A 27,943-nucleotide genomic window follows, 5' to 3' on the forward strand; every position below is an offset into this window, starting at 1 on the left:
TTCCAATCTCACCCCTGTTGCATTTTATTTTTAAACCCATTCATGGTTTCTGTATGAGATGGGGGGGGGGGGGATTGTCCTATTATAGAATGACAGGACATCTCCCTCTTCCCAGGGCAACATATAATGACATCCCGCTCCCCTCACGAAACCCCTCCCTCCCTCCTCCCCATGCAAACGCATAACAGGCAAATACAGAACAACATTGCCCTGTACCAAAGCAACTAAATAATCTCCTGTCCTCACACAAACAAGTAGGACCATCCCCATCCCTCACAAACAGGTAATAAGATCCCCTCAACCCCCGCACCCCACACAAACAAACATATCCCATCCCCTGGCAAATGCATAGTGACAACTCCTCCTTATGCAAACATGAAACAACATTCCCCCTACCCGCACGCAAACAAGTGGGGATACTCCCCAACCCGTGGGCAAGCATGCAGTGACAGCCCATTCCTACCACACAAACGCGTAACGACAACCCCCCTCTACCACCTGCCTGCATAACAACATCCCGATCCCACACCAAGACACGGCAACGACCTCCTCCCCCCTACATAAAACAGGTAGCCGAGGTAGCTGTGCTAACGAAGTCTGTTGTCTCCTGTAGGGGAGTTTGGGGAAGTTTGCAGAGGCTGTCTTAAGCTCCCTAGTAAGAGGGACCTCCCAGTGGCCATCAAAACCCTGAAAGTTGGCTGCTCGGAGAAACAGAAGCGCATCTTCCTGACAGAAGCAAGTATAATGGGGCAGTTTGATCACTCAAACATCATCCGCCTCGAAGGAGTTATAACGAGGGGTAGGTATATCAGCACTGCAAAATCTATTATTTTAAAATTAGAGCTGTTAAATATCAATTTTTTTAAAATTTCTAAATGAAACATGCATAATGTAAGAGAAATGAATGGTATTTAAAATATTTAAACTTGGAATTAAATCATTTGAATAAATATTTTTTCTGGTAGTTGTACAATGTGATTTTCCCAGTGGTGTGTAAATTATATATATATTAGATTAATTATTTTTGGGCTTCTCACAATGGTTGGACTGGAATTACTGTAATTCAATAAAATGTTTTCTTTGCTCTTGCTATGGCAACGCCTTGTCTGGAGGAACAATTGTGAGCAATTTCATGGACGCGGCAGAATTTTCTGCAGCTCAACATTGGCAAGACTGAAGCCATCCTGTTTGGATCCTGCCATAAACCCTTCACCCTTGGCCCCTGACCCTATGCCCCTTCCTGGATGCCCAGTAAAGCTCAACCCTATCTTACGCAACTTGAGTATCCTGCCTGACCCGGAGTTAAGCTTGAGACATCACATCCAGTCTACCGCCAAGGCTAAAGCTTCCATCTTACCATCAATCCTAACTCTCTCGCACTGCGATTGAAACCCTCTTTCACGCCTTTGTCACGGCCAGAGTCAACCTTTCTAATGCTCTCTTAGCTGTTGTCCCTAGCTCCAGCTTCCATGAACTCCAATTCCTCCAGCACTCCACTGCATGCACTAAGTCCTTTTTAACTCTGTCTCCATTCCTTACTGATCTCCATTGGCTCCCCAGCACTCAGCGCATTGAGTTAAAACTCCTCATTCTCTCCGACAAATCCCTCCACAGCCTCACTCCTCCCTGTGTCTGCAACTTCCTCTACACACCATCACATGCACTGACTGACTGTGCATTCCTCCTCCCTTCTCATTACTATTGGTGGCAGCGTCTTTAGCCATTTTGCATCCATACTCTGGGACTTTCTTTCTAGACTACCTCATCCTTGGACTATCTCTCCCCACCTTAAAAGCCCCGCTAAAGCCTACTTCTTTGACCGTGCTTTTGGACACCTCGCCTAATTTCCTATTTGCTGCTGCTCAGGTTTGACCCCCAACATATGAGCACTTTGTGATATTTTGGCACGTTAAAAGGGTTATCTAAATGTAAGTGTGTTTTTTTTTAATTCACGGGATGTGGGCGTCACTGGCAAGGCCAGCATTTATTGCCCATCCCTAACTGCCCTTGAGAAGCTGGTGGTGAGCCGTGTGGCAAAGGTAATCCCACAGTGCTGTTAGGGAGGGAGTTCCAGGATTTTGACCCAGTGACGATGAAGGAACGGTGATATATGTCCAAGTCAGGATGGTGTGTGACTTATAGGCAAACTTGGAGGTGGTGGTGTTCACATGTGCCTGCTGCCCTTGTCCTGCTAGGTGGAAAAAGTCACGGGTTTGGGAAGTGCTGTTGAAGAAGCCTTGGCGAGTTGCTGCAGTGCATCTTGTAGATGGTACACACTGCAGGCACGGTACGCTGGTGTTGGAGGAGTGAATATTTAAGGTGGTGGATGGGGTGCCAATCAAGCAGGCTGCTTTGTCCTGGATGGTGTCGAGCTTCTTGAGTGTTGCTGGAGCTGCACTCATCCAGGAAGGTGGAGAGTATTCCATCACACTCCTGACTTGCGCCTTGTAGACGGTGGAAAGGCTTTGGGGAGTCAGGACGTTAGTCACTCGCCGCAGAATATCCAGCCCCTTATTATGTCCGTGTATGATTGAGACACGGACAGCAGGAGTTGATTTAAACAAGTCTTTACTGAAAGGAGTCAATCGGGAAACTGAAACTACAGAGGCTTACTAGTGCCTTTTATACAGGGGTGGTCACTGCCGGTACTGCAGTCTGAGACCAGTTATTCTCTTAAAGGTACATACACAACAATTCCTCCCCTTTTAGATAAACAGTACATAACATTCATTTAACAACAAAATGATAACTAATTACAATCACAATTACGGTTGCTAGATACATTGGTTGAGTTTAAGCAATTATAAGTTCAGTCTTTGAGGAGGCTTCCTGATTCTGCCTGGATAACGCCTCTTTGGGGTATCAGGTTCTTCTGGCAAGGTTGAGTCGGGATCAATGTCGTTGTTTGGTTCATCTGCTTCCAATATCACCGATTCTGCGGTAGCTGCAATTGGTACGTCGATTTCATTGCCAGGTGTATCAGATCGTGGTGTGGAGTTGACGTTTTCCAGTGACTCTAGAATCTGGTCAGCATGGCATCTTACAATGCTCTCTCCAACGTCCACGGTATACATGAGAGGTCCTTGCCGTGTACAAATCGTTCCTGGCTGCCATTTCTCAGTGCGTTAGTCCCGGGCCAAAACTGGTTGACCTATCTTAAAACTCCTGGTCGGCCTTTCATTCATATTCTGAAACTGCCTGTTCTCCACATCTCTTCAGACGTTTGGCTTAACCAAATCCAAGCGGCATCGTAGTCTTCGATTGAAGAACATCATGGCTGGAGTTTGGTTGGTAACCGCATGTGTCGCATTCCAGTAGGCAAACAAGAAGTTGTCCACCTTGTGTTGTAGGGGTATATCTTCATTACACATTGCCTTGATAGCCTTCTTGAATGTTTGAACAAACCTCTCGGCCAATCCATTAGTGGCTGGATGATATGGGGCAGATGTGTAATGCTTAACACCATTGTTCTTTAAGAACCTCCGGAACTCTTCAGACACAAACTGTGGTCCATTGTCAGAGCAAATCTGTTCAGGCAGCCCATTCCTGGCGAATATGGTTCGTAAAACTGTGATAGTTTTTTCTGTGGTGGTTGAGGACATTTTTATTAACTCTGGCCACTTTGAATGTGCATCCACCGCAATTAAAAACATCGAGTCCATGAAGGGACCAGCAAAATCAATGTGCACCCTTTGCCATGGAGATGAGGGCCACTCCCATGGATGTAGAGGAGCTTGTGGTGGGGCGCTTTGGACCTTCTGGCATCCTGCACAGCTCTTGGTCATCTCTTCGATTTCTCTATTGATTCCTGGCCACCACACAAACGCTCTGGCTAAGTTCTTCATTTTTACCCCACCCAGATGAACCTCATGAAGCTCATTGAGCACTCTATCCATCAACTTAGGTGGAATTACTACTCTGGATCCACACATCAAGGTTCCTCTGCACACTGACAGCTGTTCTCTTCTCAGCGAGAATGCTGGCAGCAGTGGTTCGCCATGTGCTGGCCATCCCTTCACCGTTAAATCATAGACTTGTGATAGTGTTGGGTCATTCCGTGTTTCCTTTTCTATGTTTGCATTCGTCACAGGGAGACATTCGACTATGGTCGAGTGGAATAACTCCATTGGATCCACTGCAAGGTCTTCTTCTTCCACCGTCGGCAACGGTAGGCGCGACAGTCCATCAGCATTCCCATGCTGTTTAGTTCCTTTGTACTCGATGTCATATTGGAGTGCCCCTAGGAAAAGGGACCACCTCTGCAGCCGTTGCGCTGTCATTATCGGTACGCCCTTCTGAGGGTTGAAAATGGAGACAAGAGGTTGATGATCGGTTAGTAGAGTAAATTTCTGACCGTGCAGGTAGTGATTGAACTTCTTCACCCCCCACACTAGGCTGAGGGCCTCTCTGTCAATCTGGGCGTAGTTACGCTCGGCAGAAGTTAACGAGCGTGACGCAAAAGCTATTGGCCTCTCTAAACCATCAAGGAATTTATGTGACAGTACCGCCCCAATGCCGTAGGGAAACGCATCACACGCCAGTCTGATCGGCAGTGCTGGGTTGTAGTGAGCCAATACTTCTCTTGAAGTGATTAAGTCCTTACTCTCCTGAAAGGCCCGCTTACAGTCATTGTTCCATTTCCATGCTACTCCCATTCGTAGTAGGGCGTTCAGTGGGTGCAGAATTGTCGACAAATTCGGCAAAACCTTATGGTAGTAATTCACCAATCCGAGGAATGACCTCAGTTGCGACACATTTTCAGGCGCTGGGGCCTTAACAACCGCTTCAATTTTGTCAGGGGACTTATGTAACCCCTCTTCATCAATCACGTGGCCACAATACGATATCTGTTTCTTAAAAAACTCGCACTTGGGGCGGTTGGCTCGTAGCCCATGTTCCCGTAGTCTAGTGAGCACCTGTTCTAGGTTGTTAAGGTGTTCACTGTCATCTTCACCTGTCACAAGGATGTCGTCCAAGTAACACTGAGTCCCCGGAATCCCTTGCAGGACTTGTTCCATCGCTCTTTGCCATATCGCCGGAGCCGATGCTACTCCGAATACCAATCGATGATACTGGTAAAGTCCTTTGTGAGTGTTTATTGTGAGATACTTCCTAGAGGATTCTTCAACCTCCATCTGCAAATATGCTTGTGCTAGGTCAATTTTTGTAAAACGCTTCCCTCCAGATAGTGATGCGAAGATGTCTTCTATCCTTGGAAGAGGATATTGTACTGTGTGAAGGATTGGGTTCACCATCACCTTGAAATCCCCACAGATGCGAACCTTCCTTGGCTCCTCAGACTTATTGCTTAATGTTTTCTTCATGACAGGAACGATGGGTGTCGCCCACTCGCTCCAGTCGACCTTAGACAACACGCCTGCCTTCTCCAGATTCTCCAGCTCTGCCTCGACGGCTGGGCGAATTGCATATGGTACCGGTCTTGCTTTGAAAAACTTGGGAATTGCATTCTCTTCTATTTTTATTGAGGCGGTTACGCCTTTAAAAGTGCCCAGTTCTTGTTGAAATACCTCTTTGGCGTTAGCTAAGATTGTTGACAATCGTCCAGGAGTGACGTCTTCATCTTTTTTGCCATCCACCGTCATTGCATGAATGGAGTGCCAATCTAAGCTTATCTTCCTGATCCATTCACGTCCCAATAATGGTGGTCCACCATTTTGCAGTATGTAGAGATACAATTTCTGTATTTTCTTGCCGTTGTATTCGACAGGCACCCTTATTTTCCCTCTGGGGTATTCTTTTTGCCCCGTATACGTCGTCAAGACGATGGATGTCTCTCTCAAGGGTATGTGTGAGAATAGCTGCTCATTGTCTCGTCGATTCATGACGGTTAGCGCTGATCCTGTATCCAATTCCATTTTAACTTGGGACCCTGCTATCGTGAGGGTGACCCAAATGGTTCGGTGATCCTCTTTGGTGATTACATTGTGAAGTTTGAGACAGCTTAGTCTCCTGTTCCCGGATTCACTATCGCTCACCTGGTCTTCGGAACTACTGTCCATCATCTTTTGTACTTTCTTGTACGGTTCCTTAGTAGCCTTTTTGTTGTCACTGGTCTTCTTCCCAGACCTGCAAACTCGTGCAATGTGTCCCATCTTTCCGCATTGCCTGCATATTTTGTCCTTGGACCAGCAGTCCTTCTGGTCATGGTTAGTTCTGCCGCAGCGATAACATTTTGCAAATCCCCGTGTCATTTCGTGGGTGCTGTATTCCTGTGGCTTTTGTTGTATTTCCACAGCTCCCCTGGCTGCTGCTTCGTACGATACTGCCATGCTGAAAGCCTTATCTAGCGTCAGCTCTTTCTCTGAGAGTAACTTCTTCTGTGTTCCTTCACTCAGGAGTCCACAGACAAATTTGTCCCGTAGGGTATCTGCCAGTCCTGCTCCGAACTGGCAGTGCTTTGATAGCTTGCGTAGTTCCGTAAGGTACTCAGCATTGCTCTCATCTTTATGCTGAGTTCTCCTGTGGAATTTAAATCTTTCTGCTATCAACAGCAGTGCAGGGTTTAGGTGTTCCTGTAGGACAGCAACAATTTCGTTAAAACTCTTCGCCTTCGGTTTGGCTGGAGTAATCAGGTCCCACAATAGGCCGTACGTTCTAGCGCCCATTAAGTTTAGCAATACTGATGCCTTTTTCTCATCGGCTATTTTGTTTGCCTCGCAATATACCTCGACTCTTTCCACATACGTGGTCCAGTCCTCTATTGTATTATCAAAGGCAGTGATACAGCCAGTCTTCGGGATCTTGAAAATCTAAAATGGCGCCTCCCGCGCTTTGCCTTCTTCCCTGATTTAACAAAATGGTGCCTCCCGCGCTTTGCCTTCTTCCCCGCTGATTAAGATGGCGCCTCCCGCGCTTTGTCGCCTTCCCCGCTGTTGCTAGCGCTGCTTTCCTCGGTTTCCTGCGCGTTTAACATTTCTTTTTAAAATTATTTTCCCGTCGTGGAACAACCCTGTGGGACTCTTGCCTCCCTCTTCTCGGGTCTGTATGCAGCCTGGCTTCGTAGCACCGGCCGCGCCCTGTGTGCTCCACCCTCTCTCTCTCCCCGCCAACGCTGCTCGGCCCCGTTGCAAGCCACCCGCTCGAGTTCGCGACCGCCGCAGCCCAGGAAGGATCAGTGTACTACCTGCCACCAGCCCGATTAGCTGGAGCACCGTCGACAGGAACCAGGCCCCGCTTTCGACAGCTTCTCCAGCAATCTTCAACTCCGCTAACTCAGGGGCGGATGCCCACGGTCGACGCCCGTTTCTACTGCTTCTTTCTTCCTTCTGGCCTCGACCTCTGCTCACTTCGCTTCAGGAATGGATCCCAGGAGGTGGTGCAGACTGTAGGTAAGTTCGTATCTGCTCGTCGCCAGTATTATGTCCGTGTATGATTGAGACATGGACAGCAGGAGTTGAACCAAACAAGTCTTTACTGAAAGGAGTCAATCGGGAAACTGAAACTACAGAGTCTTACTAGCGCCTTTTATACAGGGGTGGTCACTGCCAGTACTGCAGTCTGAGACCAGTTATTCTCTTAAAGGTACATACACAACACCCCTGACCTGCTCTTCTAGCCACAGTATTTATGTGGCTGGGTCAAGTTAAATTTCTGATCAATGGTGACCCCCGGGATGTCGATGGTTGTTGCTATATGTGGTTAGATGGAAACGCAAGTGTCATAATTCTGAGGTGGAAGCCAGATAATTCCTGAAAGGAATGCAGGGAATGTTGATGGATGAATTGCCCTGGGACAATGGCAATGGGAGCATCCCGCTTGGGTACAAAATGGTGTTTGATGTGGGAAGAACTAGAGATTGCAGCCAATATGAAATACTTGGGCATTTTTTTTTAAAAGCTCTTTTCACTTCCTATCCTACTCCAGAGACTTGAGCATAAAATCTAGGCTAATACTCCAGTGCAGTACTGAGGGAGTGCTGCACTATCGTAAGTGCTGTCTTTCAGATGAGACATTAAACTGAGACCCGGTCTGCCCTCTCAGGTTGATGTAAAACATCCCATGGCTCTATTTCGAAGAAGAGTTCTCCCCAGTTCCTGGCCAATATTTATCTCTCAACCAACACCTAAAAACATTATCTGGTCATTTATCTCATTGCTGTTTGTGGGCACCTGCTGTGCGCAAATTGGCTGCCGCGTTTCCTACATTACAACAGTGACTACACTTCAAAAGTACTTAATTGTCTGTAAAATGCTTTGGGACGTCCTGAGGTCATGAAAGGCGCTATATAAATGAAAATCTTTTGCTCCTCATCTTGGGTCTCTCCATCCAACGCTTGGAATGCAAAGCAACCTGCTCCCACAGCCACTGTGAACTTGGTTATTGGGAGGTTGTACGCTTAATGGTGCCAAGCATGGCCCTCCATCCGAAGTTACCCTGGGTGAAATGATGTGGCAGATGCATTGTGTCTGCCTGCAGCAGCATGGTTAGCATTGAGAACTTAGCGGATGGAGGTTATTGGTTGCAAGTGTTCATGTTGCCACTTGTGGTGCAATACAGGGGAGCTACAACACATTGTACCACCAGAGTGCCACCAAAGAAGCTGCATGTGAGCACAGGAGAAAACAAATTGGTCAACCTATTAGTTAAATTGAGTATCTTAACAGCACAATATGCAGCATTCATGTCAAGTACAGTCAGTCAACCCAATAAACTTCTCCTTTCATAGCCGTGATTGACTTGAATATTCATAGAATCATCCAGCACGGAAGGAGGTCATTCGGCCCATTGTGCTTGTGTCGGCTCATTGAAAGAGCTGTCCAATTCTCTTTTGAAAGTTACTATTGAATCTGCTTCCACCACCCTTTCTGGTATTGACCTACAGATTTTGAAAAATTACATTTATTTAGCATCCTGAATTCTCTGTAGGTAGATGTTGTGCCATTAGGGTGTTCTGTAAGACGTTCCGATTGTCTTGACAGTTTATAGAGTTCAGACCCGTGGTACAAACAACTGGCGACAAAGATTTCAGGGTAAACTATTCTTTACATAAAATCAGCAAGAGGTTACAAGTAAGTACCAAATACAAACCGCACTCAATTCATTTACTTATTACATTTACTTGTCAGCTGTGGCTCAGTTGGTAGCGCACTCTCCTCTGAGTCAGAATGTTGTGGGTTCTTGAGCACATAAAGCTAAGCTGACACTCCACTGCAGTGCTGAGGGAGTGCTGCACTGTCGGAGGTGCCGTCTTTCTGATGAGATGTTAATCAAGGCCCCATCTGCTCTCTCAGGTGGATGTAAAAGATCCCATGGCACTATTTTGAAGAAGAGCAGGGGAGTTATCCCCGGAGTCCTGGCCAATATTTATCCCTCAACCAACATAACAGAAACAGATTATCTGGTCATTATCACATTGCTGTTTGTGGGACCTTGCTGTGCGCAAATTGGCTGCCGCGTTTCCCACATTTCAACAGTGACTCCACTTCAAAAGTACTTCATTGGCTGTAAAGCGCTTTGAAAAGCCTGGTGGCCGTGAAAGGCGCTATAGAAATGCAAGTCAGTCTTTCTTTCTTACAAGCAAGCACGCACGGAATGACAACCGTACTCAATTCATTTACTTATTACAAGCAAGCACGCACGAATCTAAATCATTTACTTTAAGGTGATCATTAGCAACACCACATACGTATATAGAAACATAGAAACATAGAAGATAGGAGCAGGAGTAGGCCATTCGGCCCCTCGAGCCTGCTCCGCCATTCAATGCGATCATGGCTGATCATCAAAATTCAGTACCCTGTCCCTGCTTTCACCCATATCCCTTGATCCCCTTAGCCTTAAGAAATATATCTAAATCCTTCTTGAATGGCCCAGAAATTCGGGTCTCCATGGGTGAGTACGCACGGGGTACTCACCCGTAGGCCGAATGGAAGTGCCGGTTTTCTGCGTGCACTGCGCATGCGCGGGAAACCGACACTTCTGATCCTCTGAACGAAGGGGTTCAGAGGTTGAATGTGCGCGCAGGAGAGGTTGCGCGTGCGCTTTGAACTTAGGTTTTTTTTGCAGGTTTTCCCGGGATCGTAAGCCTGCAGGATTTAGAAATGTAAAAAGCAGGCGTAAGGCCTGCTTTTTACAAGGTAAGTGGTCAATTAATTAAAATTAAAAAAAAATTTCCACAGGTTTATTATTTTTAAATACTTTAAAGCAAGGTAAGTTTATTTTTAGCCCCGTTAGAATATAAAATTATTTTTTTCAAAAATTTAAATTATTGTTTAAAATAGTTATTTAATGTAATTTACAGTTGATTTAAAAAGTGTGATTTAAAAAAAAAATTATTTGAAGGTTTACTGCTATTTTGGGGCCGTAGTATTCATAAGTTTTGACAGGTCTTCCTGTCAATCTTATGAATGGGCTTTTCCCTCCTCCGATTGGCTGCCCATGGCCCACGTGATCCCAGGGGACACATCGCACTAACTACGCCCCTGGGACACGCAAGCACAGCGCGCCAGCAGCTGGGCCAGGCCCCGGAGCGGAATTCCACGGGGGCCCACAGCTCAACTGCCGGCGCGCAAGGTAAGTGCAGGTCGGGGGCTTGCACCCGCGGGAAGCCCCCGACCCGAATTTCTGGGCCATTATATATTTAATGAATTGGCCTTAACTGTTTTCTGTGGTAGAAAATTGCACAGGTTTACCACTCTCTGGGTGAAGAAATTCTCCTCATCTCAGTCCTGAATGGCTTACCCCTTATCCTTAGACTGTGACCCCTGGTTCTGGATTCCCCCACCATCGGGAACATCCTTCCTGCACCTAGTCTGTCTAGTCCGGTTAGAATTTTATAAGTTTCAATGAGATCCCCTCTCATTCTTCTAAACTCTAGCGAATATAAGCCTAATCGACCCAATCTCTCTTCATACATCATTCCTGCCATCCCAGGTATCAGTCTGGTGAATCTTTGCTGCACTCCCTCCATGGCAAGAACATCCTTCCTCAGATAAGGTGACCAAAACTGCACACAATACTCAAGGTGTGGTCTCACCAAGGCCCTGTACAACTGCAGCAAGACATCCTTGCTCCTGTACTCGAAACCTCTCGCTATGAAGGCCAGCATACCATTTGCCTTTTTAACCGCCTGCTGCATCTGCATGCTTACCTTCAGCGACTGGTGCACAAGGACACCCAGGTCTCGTTGCACTTCCCCTTTTCCCAATCTATTGCCATTCAGATAATAATCTGCCTTCCTGTTTTTGCCACTAAAGTGGATAACCTCGCATTTATCCACATTATACTGCATCTGCCCAATCGCCCAACCTGTCCAAATCGTACTGGAGTTTCTCTGCCTCCTCACAGCACACTCGCCCACCCAGCTTTGTGTCGTCTGCAAACTTGGAGATATTACATCTAGTTCCTCGTCTAGATCATTAATAAATAGTGAATAACTGGGGTCCTAGCACCAATCCCTGCGGTACCCCACTAGTCACTGCCTTCCACTCGGAAAAAGACCTGTTTATTCCAACTCTTTGCTTCCTGTCTGCCAACCAGTTTTCTATCCAAGTTAGTACCTTACCCCCAATCCCATGTGCTTTAATTTTGCACGCTAGTCTCTTATGCGGGACCTTATCGAAAGCCTTCTGAAAGTCCAAATACACCACATCCACTGGTTCTCTCTTATCTATTCTACCAGTCAATCTCAAAAAATTCCAGAAGATTAGTCAAGCACGATTTACCTTTTGTAAATCCATGTTGACTTTGTCCGATCCTGTCACTGTTTTCCAAGTGCTCTGCTATTACATCTTTTATAATGGACTCTAGCATTTTCCCCACTACCGATGTCAGGCTTACCGGTCTATAATTCCCTGTTTTTTCTCTACCACCTTTTTTAAATAGTGGGGTTACATTAGCTACCTTCCAATCCATGGGAACTGTTCCAGAGTCTATAGAATTTTGGAAGATGACCAGCAATGCATCTACTATTTCTAGGGCCACTTCCTTAAGTACCCTAGGATGTAGATTATCAGGCCCTGGGGATTTATCGGCCTTCAATCCCGTCAATTTCCCTAACACTGTTTCCCTACAAATACTGATTTCATTCAGTTCCTCTCTCTCCTTAGACCCTATGTTCCCTGACATCTCTGGGAGGTTATTTGTGTTCTCCTTTGTGAAGACAGAACCAAAGTATGTATTTAATTGGTCTGCCATGTCTTTGTTCCCCATTATAAATTCCCCTGATTCTGACTGCAAGGGACCTACACTTGACTTTACCAATCTTTTTCTCTTCACATATCTATAGAAGCTTTTACAGTCAGTTTTTATGTTCCCTGCAAGCTTACTCTCATACTCTATTTCCCCCCTCTTAATTAATCCCTTTGTCCTCCTTTGCTGAATCCTAAACTGCTCCCAGGTTTGCTGCTTTTTCTGGCCAATTTATATGTCCCCTCCTTGGATCTTATGCTATCCCTAATTTCCCTTGTACTAACCCCAGTGAGGGGTCAATTCAGTGATGACTAGACGTATGACTTTAACTGGCAACTGACCAGGTCTCGACTGCAGCCACGAGTGGTTAATCTTACAGCCTCATTTATACCCCAAAACTTGGCAACTCGCCCACAGAATTCATGTCCCGAACTGTGTGAATTGTGTTGTTTTCTCTCTCTCTCCCTCTCTCCTTCTATCTGTTTTGACACTTAGTTAACCAAGGCCAGACGTTCAGGGGTTGGAGAAAGTCGTCGTTTTTGCTTCTGAAGGTTGACTCCTTGTTCTCACAGAACTTTTCAAGATCTTATCTTCTGAAGGAAAAAAACCAGCCTGCAAGCGCATCATTTATTTTACAAATGTTTAGCCAAGAAGCCTCTCGCCCTCAAAGCTTGTCGGTACATCAAATTTGGTCACTTTAGCTTCAGTCAAGTTAACCGTGAACGGTGTATTCTTACAGTTCAGGCAAAGCAAAAACGTCCTGCATTTTTTCCTTAATCTATATTGAGTTATCAGATCCAAGCTAAGGCAGCAGTGGGCCCAGTACAAATGGCATCCACGTTGCCAGGCTGGGAATAGGAGAAAACTAATCACTGTTCTTGCTATCCAGCAATCTCTGCTAGAAGTACATTTGTGGTGACCTTGAGTGAGGATAGGATCATGGTTGCTTGTGATGAATGACTCTTGAGGTCCAATAGCCTGCCAGCATTCGTCATCCAGGCCCACACAAAGAATGCCCACTCAGATAAGATTCCAACGTACTGCCAACACTCCTGAACCGTACGCAGCACTGTACTCGGTGGAAAAATAATCCCGCCTCAGAATACCTTTCTATTTCCCGTACACATTTACATTCTCCTCTCTCTCTTTTTCTCTTACCTTTCACTGTGATCAAGAGGGTGCCAGAAAGCCTTCAATCCAGACCTCCGCCCACTGGGAGGCCTGTGAGAATGGCCCAGGATCAACGTTCTCCATAAGGTCGGCCACGCACCTCTCTGCCTGTCCCGCGCAGCCCGGGACCAGCTTTTTCAATGTCATGTTTCGCACATCCTGAAACTGTGTGAATGGGCCGCGCAGTCCCTTAAAGGGGCCGTGCACCCAAAAAAAAAAAAGAGGGAATATTGCCCAGGATGACTATCCATTCCATGTCCCTGGTAGACAGCTCGTCCTCGCAATGACGGCATGCCTGAGATAACAGGAGTCAGCGTGGGGGAAAAGTGCAGGCAGGATCTCTGAGTCCACTGCTCGAGTCCCTATGTATTTTGCAGCTTACAAGAGAATGGTTTTCTGCCACCGAGCAATTGTTGACAGGACTTCTGCATTGGTTCAAACACGGGCTGTTGTAAAATACATTCAGAAAAAGTATGTTGTATGGGATTTTAATCACCATTCTCCCAGTACACTAAAATAAGATTTCTAGTTAGCTTTAGTTATTTTACTGCTCTCCTTGAAGGTTCAGTGCAGACTCAGTAGGTCAATATTGTTTAAGATTGAAATGCTGCAGTGACCTGGTAATCCTAGGCAGTGGCAAAGTCTCCAGGATTTCTGTCAGTGGATTTATCTCCCTTGTGTTTCTTTTAAATATCTAAATGGTGCTGTTCCCATTTTGAAAATTTAAGGAAGTGAATTCATACCATTGAGATTTGGTCAGTGTTAAATTGCACTTGCTTGTCGTATTTCGATTGTTGGTCCTTTCCTCACTTTAGATATATTGATATATGGTTTAAAAGGGAATTAAAACAGCTGCTCCGAAAAAGAGGTATATTAAAGAATATGGGGAGCAATCAGGTGAGTGGATTATGTAGAGAAAAACACCAGCGCAGCCTTATTGACCTATTTCTATCCTATAACATCTGTGATTCTATGTGTGATGGACAGTCTGGAAGTGTAACACATATTTTATATGTGTGGCATACACTTTCACCCACTGTAGTCTTGCTCTAGACACGAGACTTAATTACATAAACCTGGTCAATGAAAGATCTTTTTCAGGTGTTTACTTCAGTAATTACTGCTGGTAAGTTGAGAGATATATTGGGGTTAGTCAAGAAAGTTGCATTGCGGTCAGTGTGGCTTCCTGCCCGTGGTCAGTCTTTCAGCATTGGCTGTGCTGCTGGGGAATCTGCCTTCTAACAGGGAATGAGCAGAGATTCGAAGGACAAGTCACTCAGGCCATTCTCAATGACTGAATAAAGCGCCACATCAGCACAGACCTAGAAGAATGGCCGTGAAGGTTCTCGGCCATAGAGCACTACTGATAGAAGCGATTAGGGAAAAAAGAATGAAAAATATTTCATCAAAGAATGAAAGAACTTGCATTTATATGGCGCCTTTCACGAATTTAGGATGTCCCAAAGCTCTTTACAGCCAATTAAGTACCTTTTGAAGTGTAGTCACTGTTGTAATGTAGGAAACACGGCAACCATTTGCATACGGCAAGCTCCCACATATTGAGGGATAAATATTGGCCAGGGCACCGGGGTGAACTCCCCTGCTTTGAAATAGTGCCATGGTATCTTTTACGTCCACCTGAGAGGGCAGACGGGGCCTCGGTTTAACGTCTCCTCTGAAAGGCGGCACCTCAGACAGTGCAGCTCTTCCTCAGTACTGCACTGGAGTGCCAGCCTAGATTTTTGTGCTCAAGCCTCCAGCAGGAGACTTGAACCCACAACCTTCTAACTCGGCGGCGAGAGTGCTACCCACTGACTGGTTGGATTATTCAAATCATTGTCCTAAAATCCACAATTAATGCACACCTTCCCCTTTTACCAATAAATCTCTTGAAAAATGTTTATGTTCTGTGATTTTTAAACCAATACCAAATGCAGACCCGACATCCCGAACCTTGTTTCACTCGTGACGTTGTTTGTGTGTAGCTGCAATGCAGAATATAATCAGTGAACTTAACACATGTGCTCAGGTACCTGGTTTATAATGTGCTTCAAGATAGAATGTCACCCAGAATGTACAAAATATTTAGGTGTCCTTGATTTTTAAAAATTGTATAATTTTTACATGCATTTATTTTTGCTGTGACTGTAAACTCATTACAATGATGCATTTGACTGTCAGCTGGACCCTGCAATTTGTAAATGGAAAATGCTTTTGTCCAGTACTGTATCTTCAATTTTTCAGTGTGCGCTCTGCAGTGTTATACTCTAAGATCATTAACACTGTGATTCACCATTTGCAGGTAAACCCATGATGATTGTAGTTGAATACATGGGAAACGCAGTGTTGGACTCCTTCTTGAGGGTAAGCCGTCCGATTTATTTGACCCGTTTTTAAGACAAATAGCTGCCAAAAATGGATAGCATTTGCATCCAAGCAGCAATCCGCAGCACCGTGTATTAATGAGGCAAGGTGTGATTCCCTCGCACTCTTGAGTTTCCCATCTTACCTGAAGAAGCACCAAGTGGATATGGAGTAACTCCCGCTAGGATGGATGGGGAAGCAGAAGGGAGAATCCCTGGCGTCTCTTGCTTATCTCCTGGCATGTTTTTCAGAGTAGCCTGAGCTTGGGAGTAGTGTAGCTTCCCTTTGCTGGGCTCAGCAAGTTTGCTCTGTCAGTTGATGAGTCTTGCGAGCCAGGAAGGTCTCCGGTTCAGCCCTTGGCCTGCTGAGTTTACTGATTTCACAACAATAGGGATGCTGCAACTGGCCTGAGTGTCCCTGGGTCGTGAAGAGGAAAATCCGCAGGGCCCTGCTCTCGATTGCGCGCCGCGGCCCTCGCTGGAGGCGCACGTGTGTTGACATTGAATGAGGGGCAGGTGAGGGCTCAGTTGTGATCGCTCCCATTTGTCAAAAATCCTGCTGACGCTCACCATCAAAGCTCACCCACTGCCAGAGCTCTGGAATCTTGCCGACGTGGCCATTCCCCACGGGTGAGCCCCGACGGTGAGTGTTGGCTGGCTATTCTCGCCACAAGCGTAACACAACCATGCCTGATCCTGTCTCTACACAGCATCCACACGGTGTGCGCTTTGTGGAATGGAAAGTGATGGTGATCAGGAGCAGGCGAGTATCGGGAGCAGGGACCACAGCTGGTTTCCCCCTCTCTAACCCAGGGGTGCGGAGGTTACTTACAGAGTTTGTGTCACCGCCCAGTCTGACGAAAGCTCAATTGGTGCAGACTGCAGCTGAAAACTTGGGACTTCCCTGGAATCTATGGCTCAGCTGCTCACTGGGTAAACTTGCTGAACCACCAAGAGAGCCATCACGTATGCACTATACCGAATCTGTGTGGTGTCTGTATTGTGAAGGAATACCAATGTCTGCTCCCAAATACTATCTCCCCTGCTGTGCGAGCTGGCAGAACCACTTTACAGCAAACACATTGCATTAATGATTGAACACAATCACCAGGGTCACCGAGGTGAAAGTACAGACACAATCCTCTTCGCGAAATTTAGCTTTACAGGACAAAGAAGTAGAATACATTTACCCTTTAAAAGGATTGCAAAATAAAATCTGTTAGGCTGTCATAAGAATGTAAAGACGAAGAAAGAAAAAAAACTTGCCTTTACACAGCACCTTTATCGTATCCTCAGAACATTCGAAGTGCTTTACAGCCAATGGACTACTTTGGAACAGCCAATGTGCACGAAGCAAGATCTCACTAGTAGCAACTGAGTGAATGAGAAGAGTTGGCCAGGGCTCTGGGAGCACTCTCTGCTCTTTCAGTATTACCACCTGAGCAAGCAGACAGGCCTCAGTTTAACATCTGGCAATTATGGAGCAGAGCAAGGCTCATTTGTCGTGGTCTCTAATTGAGTTTGCTTCCCCTCATTAGGTCGAAGGATCATTTTGATAAAGCAACTTGTATCAAGTGCTGGCACCAGTTGGCAGTCTCATTCTCTTCCATTGCTCCATCTTCTCTCAAGGCCATTATTTTTAGGGCAATATTCAGTTTATCTGAAACATTTTAGTTGAAGTATATGTACACCTATATACATTACAAATCTTTCAATAAATGAAATCTGAGCTCCCCCACACCTATTTAATTAATTCTTCAGCAATTTGTTTCACATTATTTCTTTTTCCCTTTGTGGAATCTCCCCTTGTCTGGCATCATCTTCCCTGCCAAATGGGCCTGGAGACCTCCTCTCAAGTATCCACCAAGGCTAATGGAATGTCTCAATGTGTTATCTCTAGGGCAGCTGGAATACAAAGGGGAGGAAATGATGCTTCAGTTGCACAGAGCCTTGGTCAGACCCAATCTGGAGCGCTGTGTTCAGTTTTGGGCACCGCACCTCAGGGAGGATATATTGGCCTTGGAGGAGGTGCAGTGCAGATCAACCAGAATGATACCGGGGCTTAGAAGGTTAACTTATGAAGATAGGTTGCATAAACTTGGCTTGTATTCCCTTGAGTATAGAAGATTGAGGGGGAACTTGATTGAGGTGTTTAAAATGTTAAAAGGATACGATAGGGTAGATCGAGAGACACTATTCCCTCTGGTGGGGGAATGAAGAATGAAGGGACATAATCTTTAAATTAGACCTAGGCCATTTAGGAGGGAAATCAGGAAGTACTTTTTCACACAAAGGGTACAGGAAACTTTTGATTTACCGGCACCTAAATAACCGGAAATCTCGGTTAACCGGCAAAATTCAGGAGTAGGTTCAGGTAAGTTTTACTTCATATTGTACTTGCCTTCCTCGATCTGTTGTTGTGCAAGGTGTTGTATCCGTGTGTTAATGGAGACACGGAATGCAGGAGTTGGTTTACAGGTGTTTATTGAACAAAGTCTGGAGGTGAACTAAAAGATACAAGACACTATACAGGCTTATATAGCCCGAGTGGCCACTGTGGTGTATGTAACCTGTTCCACCTTAAGAGAACTTAAGCCTGTTCCACCTTAAGAGATGTACTACTTTCTCTGGCTGCTGTATACGTAATACCGGTGGTGACCACACCGGTATATAAGCACTGTGTAGTAATATTGTATTCAGTATAGTCCCTACCTCCAACCAGTAAAGACCTGTTGAATTTACTCTTGTAGTCTGTGTAGTAATTATCACTATAACACACAGACACCACAATTCCTCCCCTTTTAGACAACCAGTACATAACATTTTAAGTAATCATTAATTAACATGTTTACAAGAACAATAATCTACACATTTGCTGCAGTTAATCAATTATAAGTCAGTCTCTCTGGAGGCTTCCTGACTCGGTCCGGATAACGCCTCGGTGGTGTAGTAGTTTTTGGTGGTGTAGTAGGTTCTTTTGGCAAGGTCGATTCGGCTTGAATGCCAGTGTCGGGCTCATCTGGTTCCAGTATCACCGGATCGGAGGTAGATACTATGGGTATCTCTGCTTCATCATTAGGCGTATAGAGTTGTGGTGTTGGTTGTCCCTGTTCGGATGACTCTATGATCTGGTCAGCGTGGTGCCTTATTATGCTTTCTCCAATGTCCACGGTATACATCAATGGTCCTAGTCGTGTGCAAATAGTTCCAGGCTGCCATTTCTCAGTACGGTAGTCCCGGGCCAAAACTTGTTGACCTATCTGGAAGGTTCTAGTTGGCCTTTCATTCATGCCTTGAAATTGCCGGTTCTCTACATCCCTTCTGATGTTTGGCTTGATTAAATCCAGCCGGCATCTTAGTCTTCTATTGAAAAACATCATGGCAGGAGTTTGGTTTGTAACCACATGTGTTGCATTCCTGTATGCAAACAAGAAGTTATCTACCTTATGTTGTAGATTTATGTTTTCATTACCCATGGCCTTTATGGCCTTCTTGAAGGTCTGGACAAACCTTTCAGCTAATCCATTGGTGGCAGGATGGTATGGGGCGGACATGTAGTGCTTAACCCCATTGTTTTTTAAGAACTTCCTGAATTCTTCGGACACAAATTGCGGTCCATTATCAGAACAGATCTGTTCAGGCAGCCCATTCCTGGCAAATATGATCCTTAATACTGTGATGGTTTTTACCGTGGTGGTGGAGGACATCTTTATTACCTCCGGCTACTTGGAGTGTGCGTCAACCGCGATTAAGAACATTGAGTCCATAAATGGACCAGCAAAGTCGATGTGTACCCTTTGCCATGGAGATGAGGGCCACTCCCATGGATGTAGAGGGGCTTGTGGTGGGGCGTTTTGGACCTTCTGGCATCCTAGACAGCTCTTGGTCATTTCTTCGATGTCTCCATCGATACCTGGCCACCACACAAACGCTCTGGCTAGGTTCTTCATTTTCACTCCACCCAGATGCCCCTCGTGAAGCTCCTTTAGCACTTTATCCTGGAGTTTGGGTGGAATCACCACTCTGGATCCACACATCAAGGTTCCTCGGCACACTGACAGCTGTTCTCTTCTTTGCGAGAATGCTGGCAACAGTGGTTTGCCATGTGCTGGCCATCCCTTCACCGTTAAATCGTAGACTCGTGAGAGAGTCGGGTCATTCCTTGTTTCCTTTTCAATGGTAGAATTTGTTACTGGTAGACATTCCACTATGGTTGAGTGGAACATCTCCACTGGGTCCACTGTAGGTGCCTCTTCTACCGCTGGCAACGGTAGACGCGATAAACCGTCAGCATTCCCATGCTGTTTTGATCTTTTGTATTCTATGTCATATTGGTGTGCCCCTAGGAAAAGGGACCACCTCTGTAGCCTTTGCGCTGTCATAATGGGAACGCCCTTTTTAGGGTTGAATATGGAGACGAGGGGTTGATGGTCAGTCAACAAGGTACATTTTTGTCCGTGTAGGTAATGGTTGAATTTCTTCACTCCCCATACCAGGCTGAGTGCTTCCCTGTCGATCTGGGCATAGTTACGCTCAGCTGAGTTTAATGAGCGTGACGCAAAAGCTATCGGCCGCTCCGAGCCATCAGGGAATCTATGCGATAATACCGCTCCTACGCCGTAAGGGGATGCATCGCATGCCAGTCTGATTGGCAGTGATGGGTTGTAATGAGCCAACACTTCCTTGGACGTGATCAAGCCTTTGCATTTATGGAAGGCATGTTTACAGTCTTCGCTCCATTTCCAAATTACTCCCATTTGTAGCAGTGCGTTAAGAGGGTGCAGAACAGTTGACAAGTTCGGTAAAAATTTAGGATAGTAATTTATCAATCCCAGGAACGACCTTAATTGTGAGACATTTTCAGGTGCTGGGGCTTTTATGACCGCTTCAATTTTTTCAGGTGACTTATGCAACCCTTCTTCGTTAATTATATGGCCACAATATGATATTTTTTCTGGAAAAATTCGCACTTGGTGCGATTTGCTCGTAGGCCCCGTTCTCTCAGCCTAGTGAACACCTGCTCCAAATTGGCAAGGTGCTCGTTGTCGTTTTCTCCTGTTACAAGGATGTCGTCTAGGTAGCATTGAGTCCCCGGAATCCCTTGCAGGACTTGCTCCATAGCTCTTTGCCAGATAGCTGGAGCTGATGCTACTCCGAAAACCAGTCGATTGTACTGGTACAGGCCTTTGTGTGTGTTTATCGTGAGATACTTTTTGGAGGCCTCCTCAACCTCCATCTGTAGATATGCCTGTGCCAAGTCAATTTTGGTGAAACGTTTCCCTCCGGATAGTGAGGCGAAAATATCTTCTATCCTCGGAAGAGGATACTGTACCGTGTGAAGGACCGGGTTTACAGTCACCTTGAAGTCCCCACAGATGTGAATTTTTTTCTGTTCTTCAGGTTTATCATTATTCAACGTTTTCTTCATGACCGGGACGATGGGTGTTGCCCACTCGCTCCAATCTATCTTGGATAACACGCCTGCCTTTTCCAAATTCTCCAGCTCTGCTTCGACTGCTGGACGAATTGCGTATGGCACCGGCCTTGCCTTAAAAAACTTGGGAATTGCCGCATCTTCCACTTTTATTGAGGCGGTGACGCCTTTCAAGGTTCCTAGTTCCTGTTGAAACACTTCTTTGGCGTTGGCCAAGATGTCTTTTAATCGTTCAGGTTTGACGTCATCATCATTTTTTTTCTTACTGGTCACTGTCAGTGCCTGAATGGAGTGCCAGTCTAAACGTATCTTCCTGATCCATTCACGTCCCAACAGCAGTGGACCACCATCTTGCAGAACGTATAAATACAACTTCTGTATTTCCTTGCTGTTGTATACAACAGGCTCCCTTATTTTCTCTCTGGGGTATACTTTCTGCCCCGTATATGTCTTCAAGATAATGGATGTGTCTTTCAAAGGTATATGCGGAAATAGCCGCTCGTAATCCCGTCGACTTATGATGGTCAGAGCTGATCCTGTATCTAGCTCCATTTTAACTGGGGACCCCGCTATCATGAGGGTAACCCAAATGGTCTGGTAATCTTCTTTGGCAATTACATTATGTAATTTGAGACAGCTTAGTCTCTTGTTTCCGGAGTCGCTATCGCTCTTCTGGTCTTCGGAGCTACTGTCCGTCATCATTTGTACCTTTCTGTACTTTTCCTTATTGATTTTTTTCCTGTCAGTGGATTTTTTGTTTCCAGATCGGCATACACGTGCAATGTGTCCCATCTTTCCGCATTGCCTTCATGCTTTGTCCTTGAACCGGCAGTCCCTCTGGTCATGGGTGGATCTGCCGCAGCAATAACATCTCTCGAAACCCCGTGTCATTTCATGGGTGCCGAAGTCCTGTGGCTTTTGCTGTATCTCTGCAGCTCCTCTTGCTGCTGCTTCGTATGATACAGCCACACTGAAAGCCTTGTCCAGTGTCAAATCTTTCTCAGAAAGTAGCCTTTTTTGTGTTCCTTCACTTAGGAGACCGCAGACAAATTTGTCTCGTAGAGAATCTGTCAGTCCTGCCCCGAATTGGCAGTGCTTTGACAGCTTTCTTAATTCGGTGAGGTAATCAGCGTTACTTTCATTCTTGTGCTGATTCCTCCTGAAGAATTTGAATCGTTCCGCTATCAGCAGCGGTGTTGGGTTTAAGTTCTCCCGTAGGGTATCAACAATCTCCTTAAAATTCTTGTCCCTCGGTTTGGCTGGAGTGATTAAGTTTCGTAACAGCCCATATGTCCTTGCGCCCATCAGATTTAGAAGTACCGATGCCTTTTTATCATCCTCTACTTCATTCGCTGTGCAATATACCTCCACTCTTTCCACATATGTGGTCCAATCCTCTATATCACCATCGAAAGCAGTAATATTGCCAGTCTTAGGCATCCTGAAAATAAAAAATGGCGCCTCCCGCGCTTTCCTTTCTTCCCTGCCGAAAAAAAATGGCGCTCCCGCGCTTTCCCGCCGCTGCCACTGCTGACAACGCTGTTCTCCGCGGTTTTTATTTACACAGATATTTTTAATAGTTGGAGACTCGTTCCCGCCGGACTCTCTGGGACTTTTCCCTCCCTCTGCTTGGTCCGAACGCCGACCTGCTTTGCAGCGCCGGCCGTCTCCCGAGTGCTCCACCCTCCGACTCTGTTTGCCTCCGCCTTCCGACTCGCTGCTTGGCCCCGCTGCAGAGCCACCCAATCGAGCCCCAGCCCGCCGCCCAGGAAGGATTAGTGCAGTACCTGCCACCAGCCCGGCTAGCTCGTGAAACCACAGTTTTTTTTTCTTTGACCTTCGTCTGAGGAATCGATCTCCTTGAGGTGCTGCTGAATTGCAGGTAAGTCCGTTTCCAATTCGTCGCCACTGTTGTATCCATGTGTTAATGGAGACATGGAATGCAGGAGTTGGTTTACAGGTGTTTATTGAACAAAGTCTGGAGGTGAACTAAAAGATACAAGACACTATACAGGCTTATATAGCCCGAGTGGCCACTACCGGCATTACAGTACACAGGGGCTCTTAAAGGTACATACACCACACAAGGGTGTGGCTGCAGCTGTTGCTAAGCAACAGAGACACTTGGAACTTGTGGCCATTGTTCGGCACCTGTTGCTAAGCAACAGGGTTTGTTGCTTTATACAGAGCTCTCAGCTCTCCGTATCTTTTACTATAGCTCTCGGTTATCCGGAATTTTTGATGAACCGGCACCACGTCGGTGCCGGATAAAAAAAAGTTTCCGGTAGGAATCTAGAATTCTTGCCCCAAAAAGCTGTGGATGCTGGGGGACAATTGTAACTTTCAAGACTGAGATCGATAAAATTTTGTTAGGCAAGAGTATCAAGGGATCTGGAGCTAAGGTGGGTGAATGCAGTTGAGGTGCAGATCCTCCATGATCGGGTATCGGGTGGGATATGTGTCGGTGCAGGCTCGATGGGCCGAAATGGCCTCTACCTGCACTGTGGGGTTTCTGTGATTCTGTGATCTAATCGAATGGCAGAGTAGGCTCAAGGGGCTGAAAGTCCTACTCCTGTTCCTATGCTCCTGAGCAAACCTGTCAGTGTGGAGTTTGCACATTCTCCCCGTGTTTGCGTGGGTTTTCTCCGGGTGCTCCGGTTTCCTCCCACGGTCCAAAGATGTGCGGGTTAGGTTGATTGGCTATGATAAATTGACCCTTAGTGTTAGGGGGATTAAATACGTGGGGTTACGGGGATAGGGTGGGATGTGTTGGTGTAGGGGTTACGGGGATCGGGTGGGATATGTGTCGGTGCAGGCTCGATGGGCCGAAATGGCCTCTATCTGCACTGTGGGGTTTCTGTGATTCTGTGATCTAATCAAATGGCAGAGTAGGCTCAAGGGGCTGAAAGTCCTACTCCTGTTCCTATGTTCCTGAGCAAACCTGTCAGTGTGCTACTGGGACATTCACTGAACATTTTGGGTTGCCTGCTCTCTTTATTGAGACATCCCGGGCATTTTATCGGAACTTTCCCACTGCACCATTGTTAAGATGAGGAGCCAGCATCTGGTGCAATTGCAGATATAGATTCATCTTCCACCAATCCATGAGCCAGCATGTTAAACCTCCAAAGCACCACACTACAATGCGCCTCCCTCCTGATTTATACATGATTTTCTATCTCCTTTAGGTCCCATTGCAGCTGTGCTTCTCTCTTTCACTCCTTTTAGTCCTTTGTACTGTTGCTCGTGAGCTTAGGCTAGTTGGGAAATGTAGAAAAGCAGCCAGATGTGTTGCCCTCTGATGTAGTTTTTCATTTTCTCATTTAGCAGTAGGAGAGTGGTTCTCCTTGTATCATCACTCAACGTTTCTCATCTGCTTCTCATCTTCTGTTACAGCTGTTGAGGTGTCACCTTCTACCACAGGCCTAATCACGACTAAAAGTGACAAGGTCTGTCTATCACGTGGGCTTGCAGAGGATGGTCAAGTGGCATTTAATATTCCTTTTCTCTCATAGTTCGAGCCCTCTCTTCCCTGTCTTTATTTGCTCTCTTTCTCCTCTCCTTTTCTTTCATTTTCTGCCTCCACAACCTGCCCAGGGCTTTGAAAGTGTTTGCTGCCGATGGAGTCATTCTTTGGACGAGATGTTGAGCAGAGTCTTCATCTGCCTGTTCTGGTGGCTCTAGTGGATCTTAAAGGTCCCACAGCACGATTCAGGAAAGAGCAGGGAGCCCTCCTGGTATCCTCACCCACATTCTTCCTTTAACCAACACCACCAAAAATAGATTGACTGGCCATTCAGCTCATTGTTTTTTTTAATTCATTTGATCTCGGGGTGTGGGCACTGATGGCAAGGCCACATTTATTGTCCAGCCCTAGTTGCTCTGCGAAGGGGATGGGTTTTCTCCTTGAACCGCTGCGGACCTTGTGGTGGAGGTGGTCCCATGATGCCGTTAGGTAGGGAATTCCAAGATTCTGATCCAGCGACAATAAAGGAACGGCGATGTATGTCCAAGCCAGGGTGGTGTGTAACTTGGAGGTGGAGCTCTTTGTGGGCCTTGCTGTGTGTAAAATAACTGCTACTTTTGCCTATATACCAACCGTGACTGTACTTGGAATTAATTCATTGTATGTGAAATACTTTGAAGTGTCCTGATAGATGTGATAACTTGCTACATAAATGCAATTTCTTTTTTTGCTTTCTATGGGTACAAGGCTATTCCAGCATCTATGGAGATAGTGAAATCCCTCTACTAAGACAGCACGTCTGTAGTTTTGCAAGAAAGGTCTCACTACTGTTAAAAGTGCTGCGATGGCTTCCCTCTCCATAACCTTCGGTGCTAAAAAGCCAGGGAAAGCAGGACAAGCGCTGAAATTACTGTCACTATCCAAGAACACGTGATCCTTTAACAGGACGATGGCAATCTAGTGCGCGAGTCTTCTGAATGTAGCAAAATTGGTAGTCCTGGAGATCCGTTTTATTTGAAAGTTGTGCCAAGACATATATTACGAGAAAGGACTCTACTTTAGGACTAGTCTGCAAAAGGTAACCTTCGGTCAGTGGTGGTCTTGCTATGCCTAGCAGCAGTTTCAGACTTTTCTGACCACAGGTAATAAAGAGCCTGATTAGCATACCTCATCTAATCTCTGGGTTTATTCAATCATAAATCCGGAGCAGACAGGCAGGCTCCAGTCTCCACGGGGGTGGGGGGGGAGGGGAGCTTTGTTAATCTTTGACCCTGGCTCAAAATGCTTGGTTGCTTGTTCGCTCCTTGTCTGATGAAGTCAATTGGAGGTGAGATCAAACCCGAAACATAGCTCCCTGGTAGCCTGAAGAAATTCTGTGTTCTAGTTTTGTCCCACCACAAAGTAAAGCCACCCCTTGGGTAATATCTCAGGCCAAGACCAATTTGGAGGTGTACATGGTGGCTGTGAATGCAAGGCTGCATCTGTTACGTTCTGCCTACCGTCGGAGGTATACTACTGGCTGTATCCGCTGGGATAATACTTTGAAATGATGGGTTGTTTCTGCAGAAGCACGAGGGCCAGTTCACAGTTATTCAGCTGATCGGGATGCTGTGCGGAATAGCGTCTGGGATGAAGTACCTCTCCGAGATGGGTTACATACACAAAACCCTGGCGGCCCACAAAATCCTGGTCAACAGCAATCTGGTGTGCAAAGTGGCAGGCTTCAGGCAAGCCCAGGAAGAGAAGGTGGACTCTGTGTTCACAACCATGGTGAGTGGAATAACGGTCCAAACAGCTGACCCGCATGTTAAACACACCTTCCAGTACTATTGTGGCACCCACATTAGCAATGGTCTCGGGCACCTTGGTGCCGGGTGCTATCTAAAATACACATGAATTGATAACCTTGATTGTAATGGAGAGGTAAACTGCATATAAGTACGAACATTTCATGCTATTTATAAAATGAAATGGAGTTCCATTTGTTATTTATTTTGTCTGTTGTTCCAATCCTGTGTTCACTTTTTATTTCCCTGTCAATGTTACTTTTAGACACAATGTTAGGAAGTAAAAAGAAAGAAAGACTTGCATTTATATAGCGCCTTTCACTACCACCGGACGTCTCAAAGCGCTTTACAGCCAATGAAGTACTTTTGGAGTGTAGTCACTGTTGCAATGTGGGAAACGTGGCAGCCAATTTGCGCACAGCAAGCTGCCACAAACAGCAATGTGATAATGACCGGATAATCTGTTTTTGTTATGTTGATTGAGGGATAAATATTGGCCAGGACACTGGGGAGAACTCCCTTGCTCTTCTTCGAAACCGTGCCATGGGATCTTTTACGTCCACCTGAGGGAGCAGACGGGACCTTGGTTTAATGTCTCATCTGAAAGACGGCATCGCTGACAGTGCAGCACTCCCTCAGCACTGCACTGGAGTATCAGCCTAAGCTTTATGTGCTCAAGTCTCTGGAGCGGGACTATGAACCCACAACCTTCTGACTCAGAGGCGAGTGTGCTACCCACTGAGCCACAGCTGGAGTAAGCCAAAATGGGCCAGTCACTTAACCACCAGACCTTCCCTTTCGCTCACTCTCCCCGCTACCCTTCTCTTTATTTTGCCTTCCACATGTCTGCTTCCCTAGGCCTGCCTCTGCCTGTTTCTCTTACTTTCCCTCTTTCTCGCTCGCTCTTTTTCTCCCCTCTTTCTTTCTCACTCTCTCCCTTCTGTGGCTCAGTGGGGAGCACCCTCGCCGCCGAGTCAGAAGGCTATGGGTTCAAGTCCCACTCCAGAGACTTGAGCACAAAAGTGCAATACGTTTGCTCTCAGGTGGATGTAAAAGATCCCGCAGCATTATTTCGAAGAAGAACAGAGGGGAGTTATCCCCGGTGTCTTGGCCAGTATTTATCCTTCAATCAACATCACTAAAACAGATTATTTGGTCATTATCACATTGCTGTCTGTGGGAGCTTGCTGTGCTCAAATTGGCTGCCGCATTTCCCACATTACAACAGTGACTACACTTCCAAAAATAAAGTACTTTATAGGCTCTGAGACGCTTTGGGACATCCGGTGGTCATGAAAGGCGCTATATAAATGCAAGCCTTTCGTTCTTCTTTCTTTAGTTCTTTCGTTTTTTTCACACTCTCCTTTCTCCCTTCTCACCTCTCACTCTTTCTTCCCCCCAGTGGATGATGTGTAAGACGACATGGAAATTCTTTATTTTTTTATTTGTTAGATAATTTGCACTTAATTGTAAGACTGATGACCTGCATTGTGCAATGTGAAAATTGAGTTGCACTTCAGTAAAAGTTCAAACAGCGCTGGTTATGAATATGCATTATTCGTGAGTGATACAC

The 27,943-nt window shown here is 46.0% G+C and overlaps 1 protein-coding gene across 1 annotated transcript in view; it reads left to right on the forward strand.

Moving 5' to 3' along the window:
• LOC147103094 (ephrin type-A receptor 7-like) overlaps positions 1-15,859 on the forward strand; it is a 276,169-nt gene extending 260,310 nt beyond the window's left edge. Inside the window, exons 9-11 of the mRNA XM_085963175.1 lie at positions 614-799; positions 15,623-15,684; positions 15,836-15,859. Of these exons, the coding sequence (XP_085819301.1) occupies positions 614-799; positions 15,623-15,684; positions 15,836-15,859 (272 nt within the window). The remainder of the gene's footprint in view (positions 1-613; positions 800-15,622; positions 15,685-15,835) is intronic.
• The last annotated feature ends 12,084 nt before the right edge of the window (positions 15,860-27,943 follow it).

The sequence above is a fragment of the Somniosus microcephalus genome, chromosome 20 (genome assembly GCF_052327205.1).
Source record: "Somniosus microcephalus isolate GS21.2 chromosome 20, FLI_Smic_1.0, whole genome shotgun sequence".
Taxonomy (NCBI): domain Eukaryota; kingdom Metazoa; phylum Chordata; class Chondrichthyes; order Squaliformes; family Somniosidae; genus Somniosus; species Somniosus microcephalus.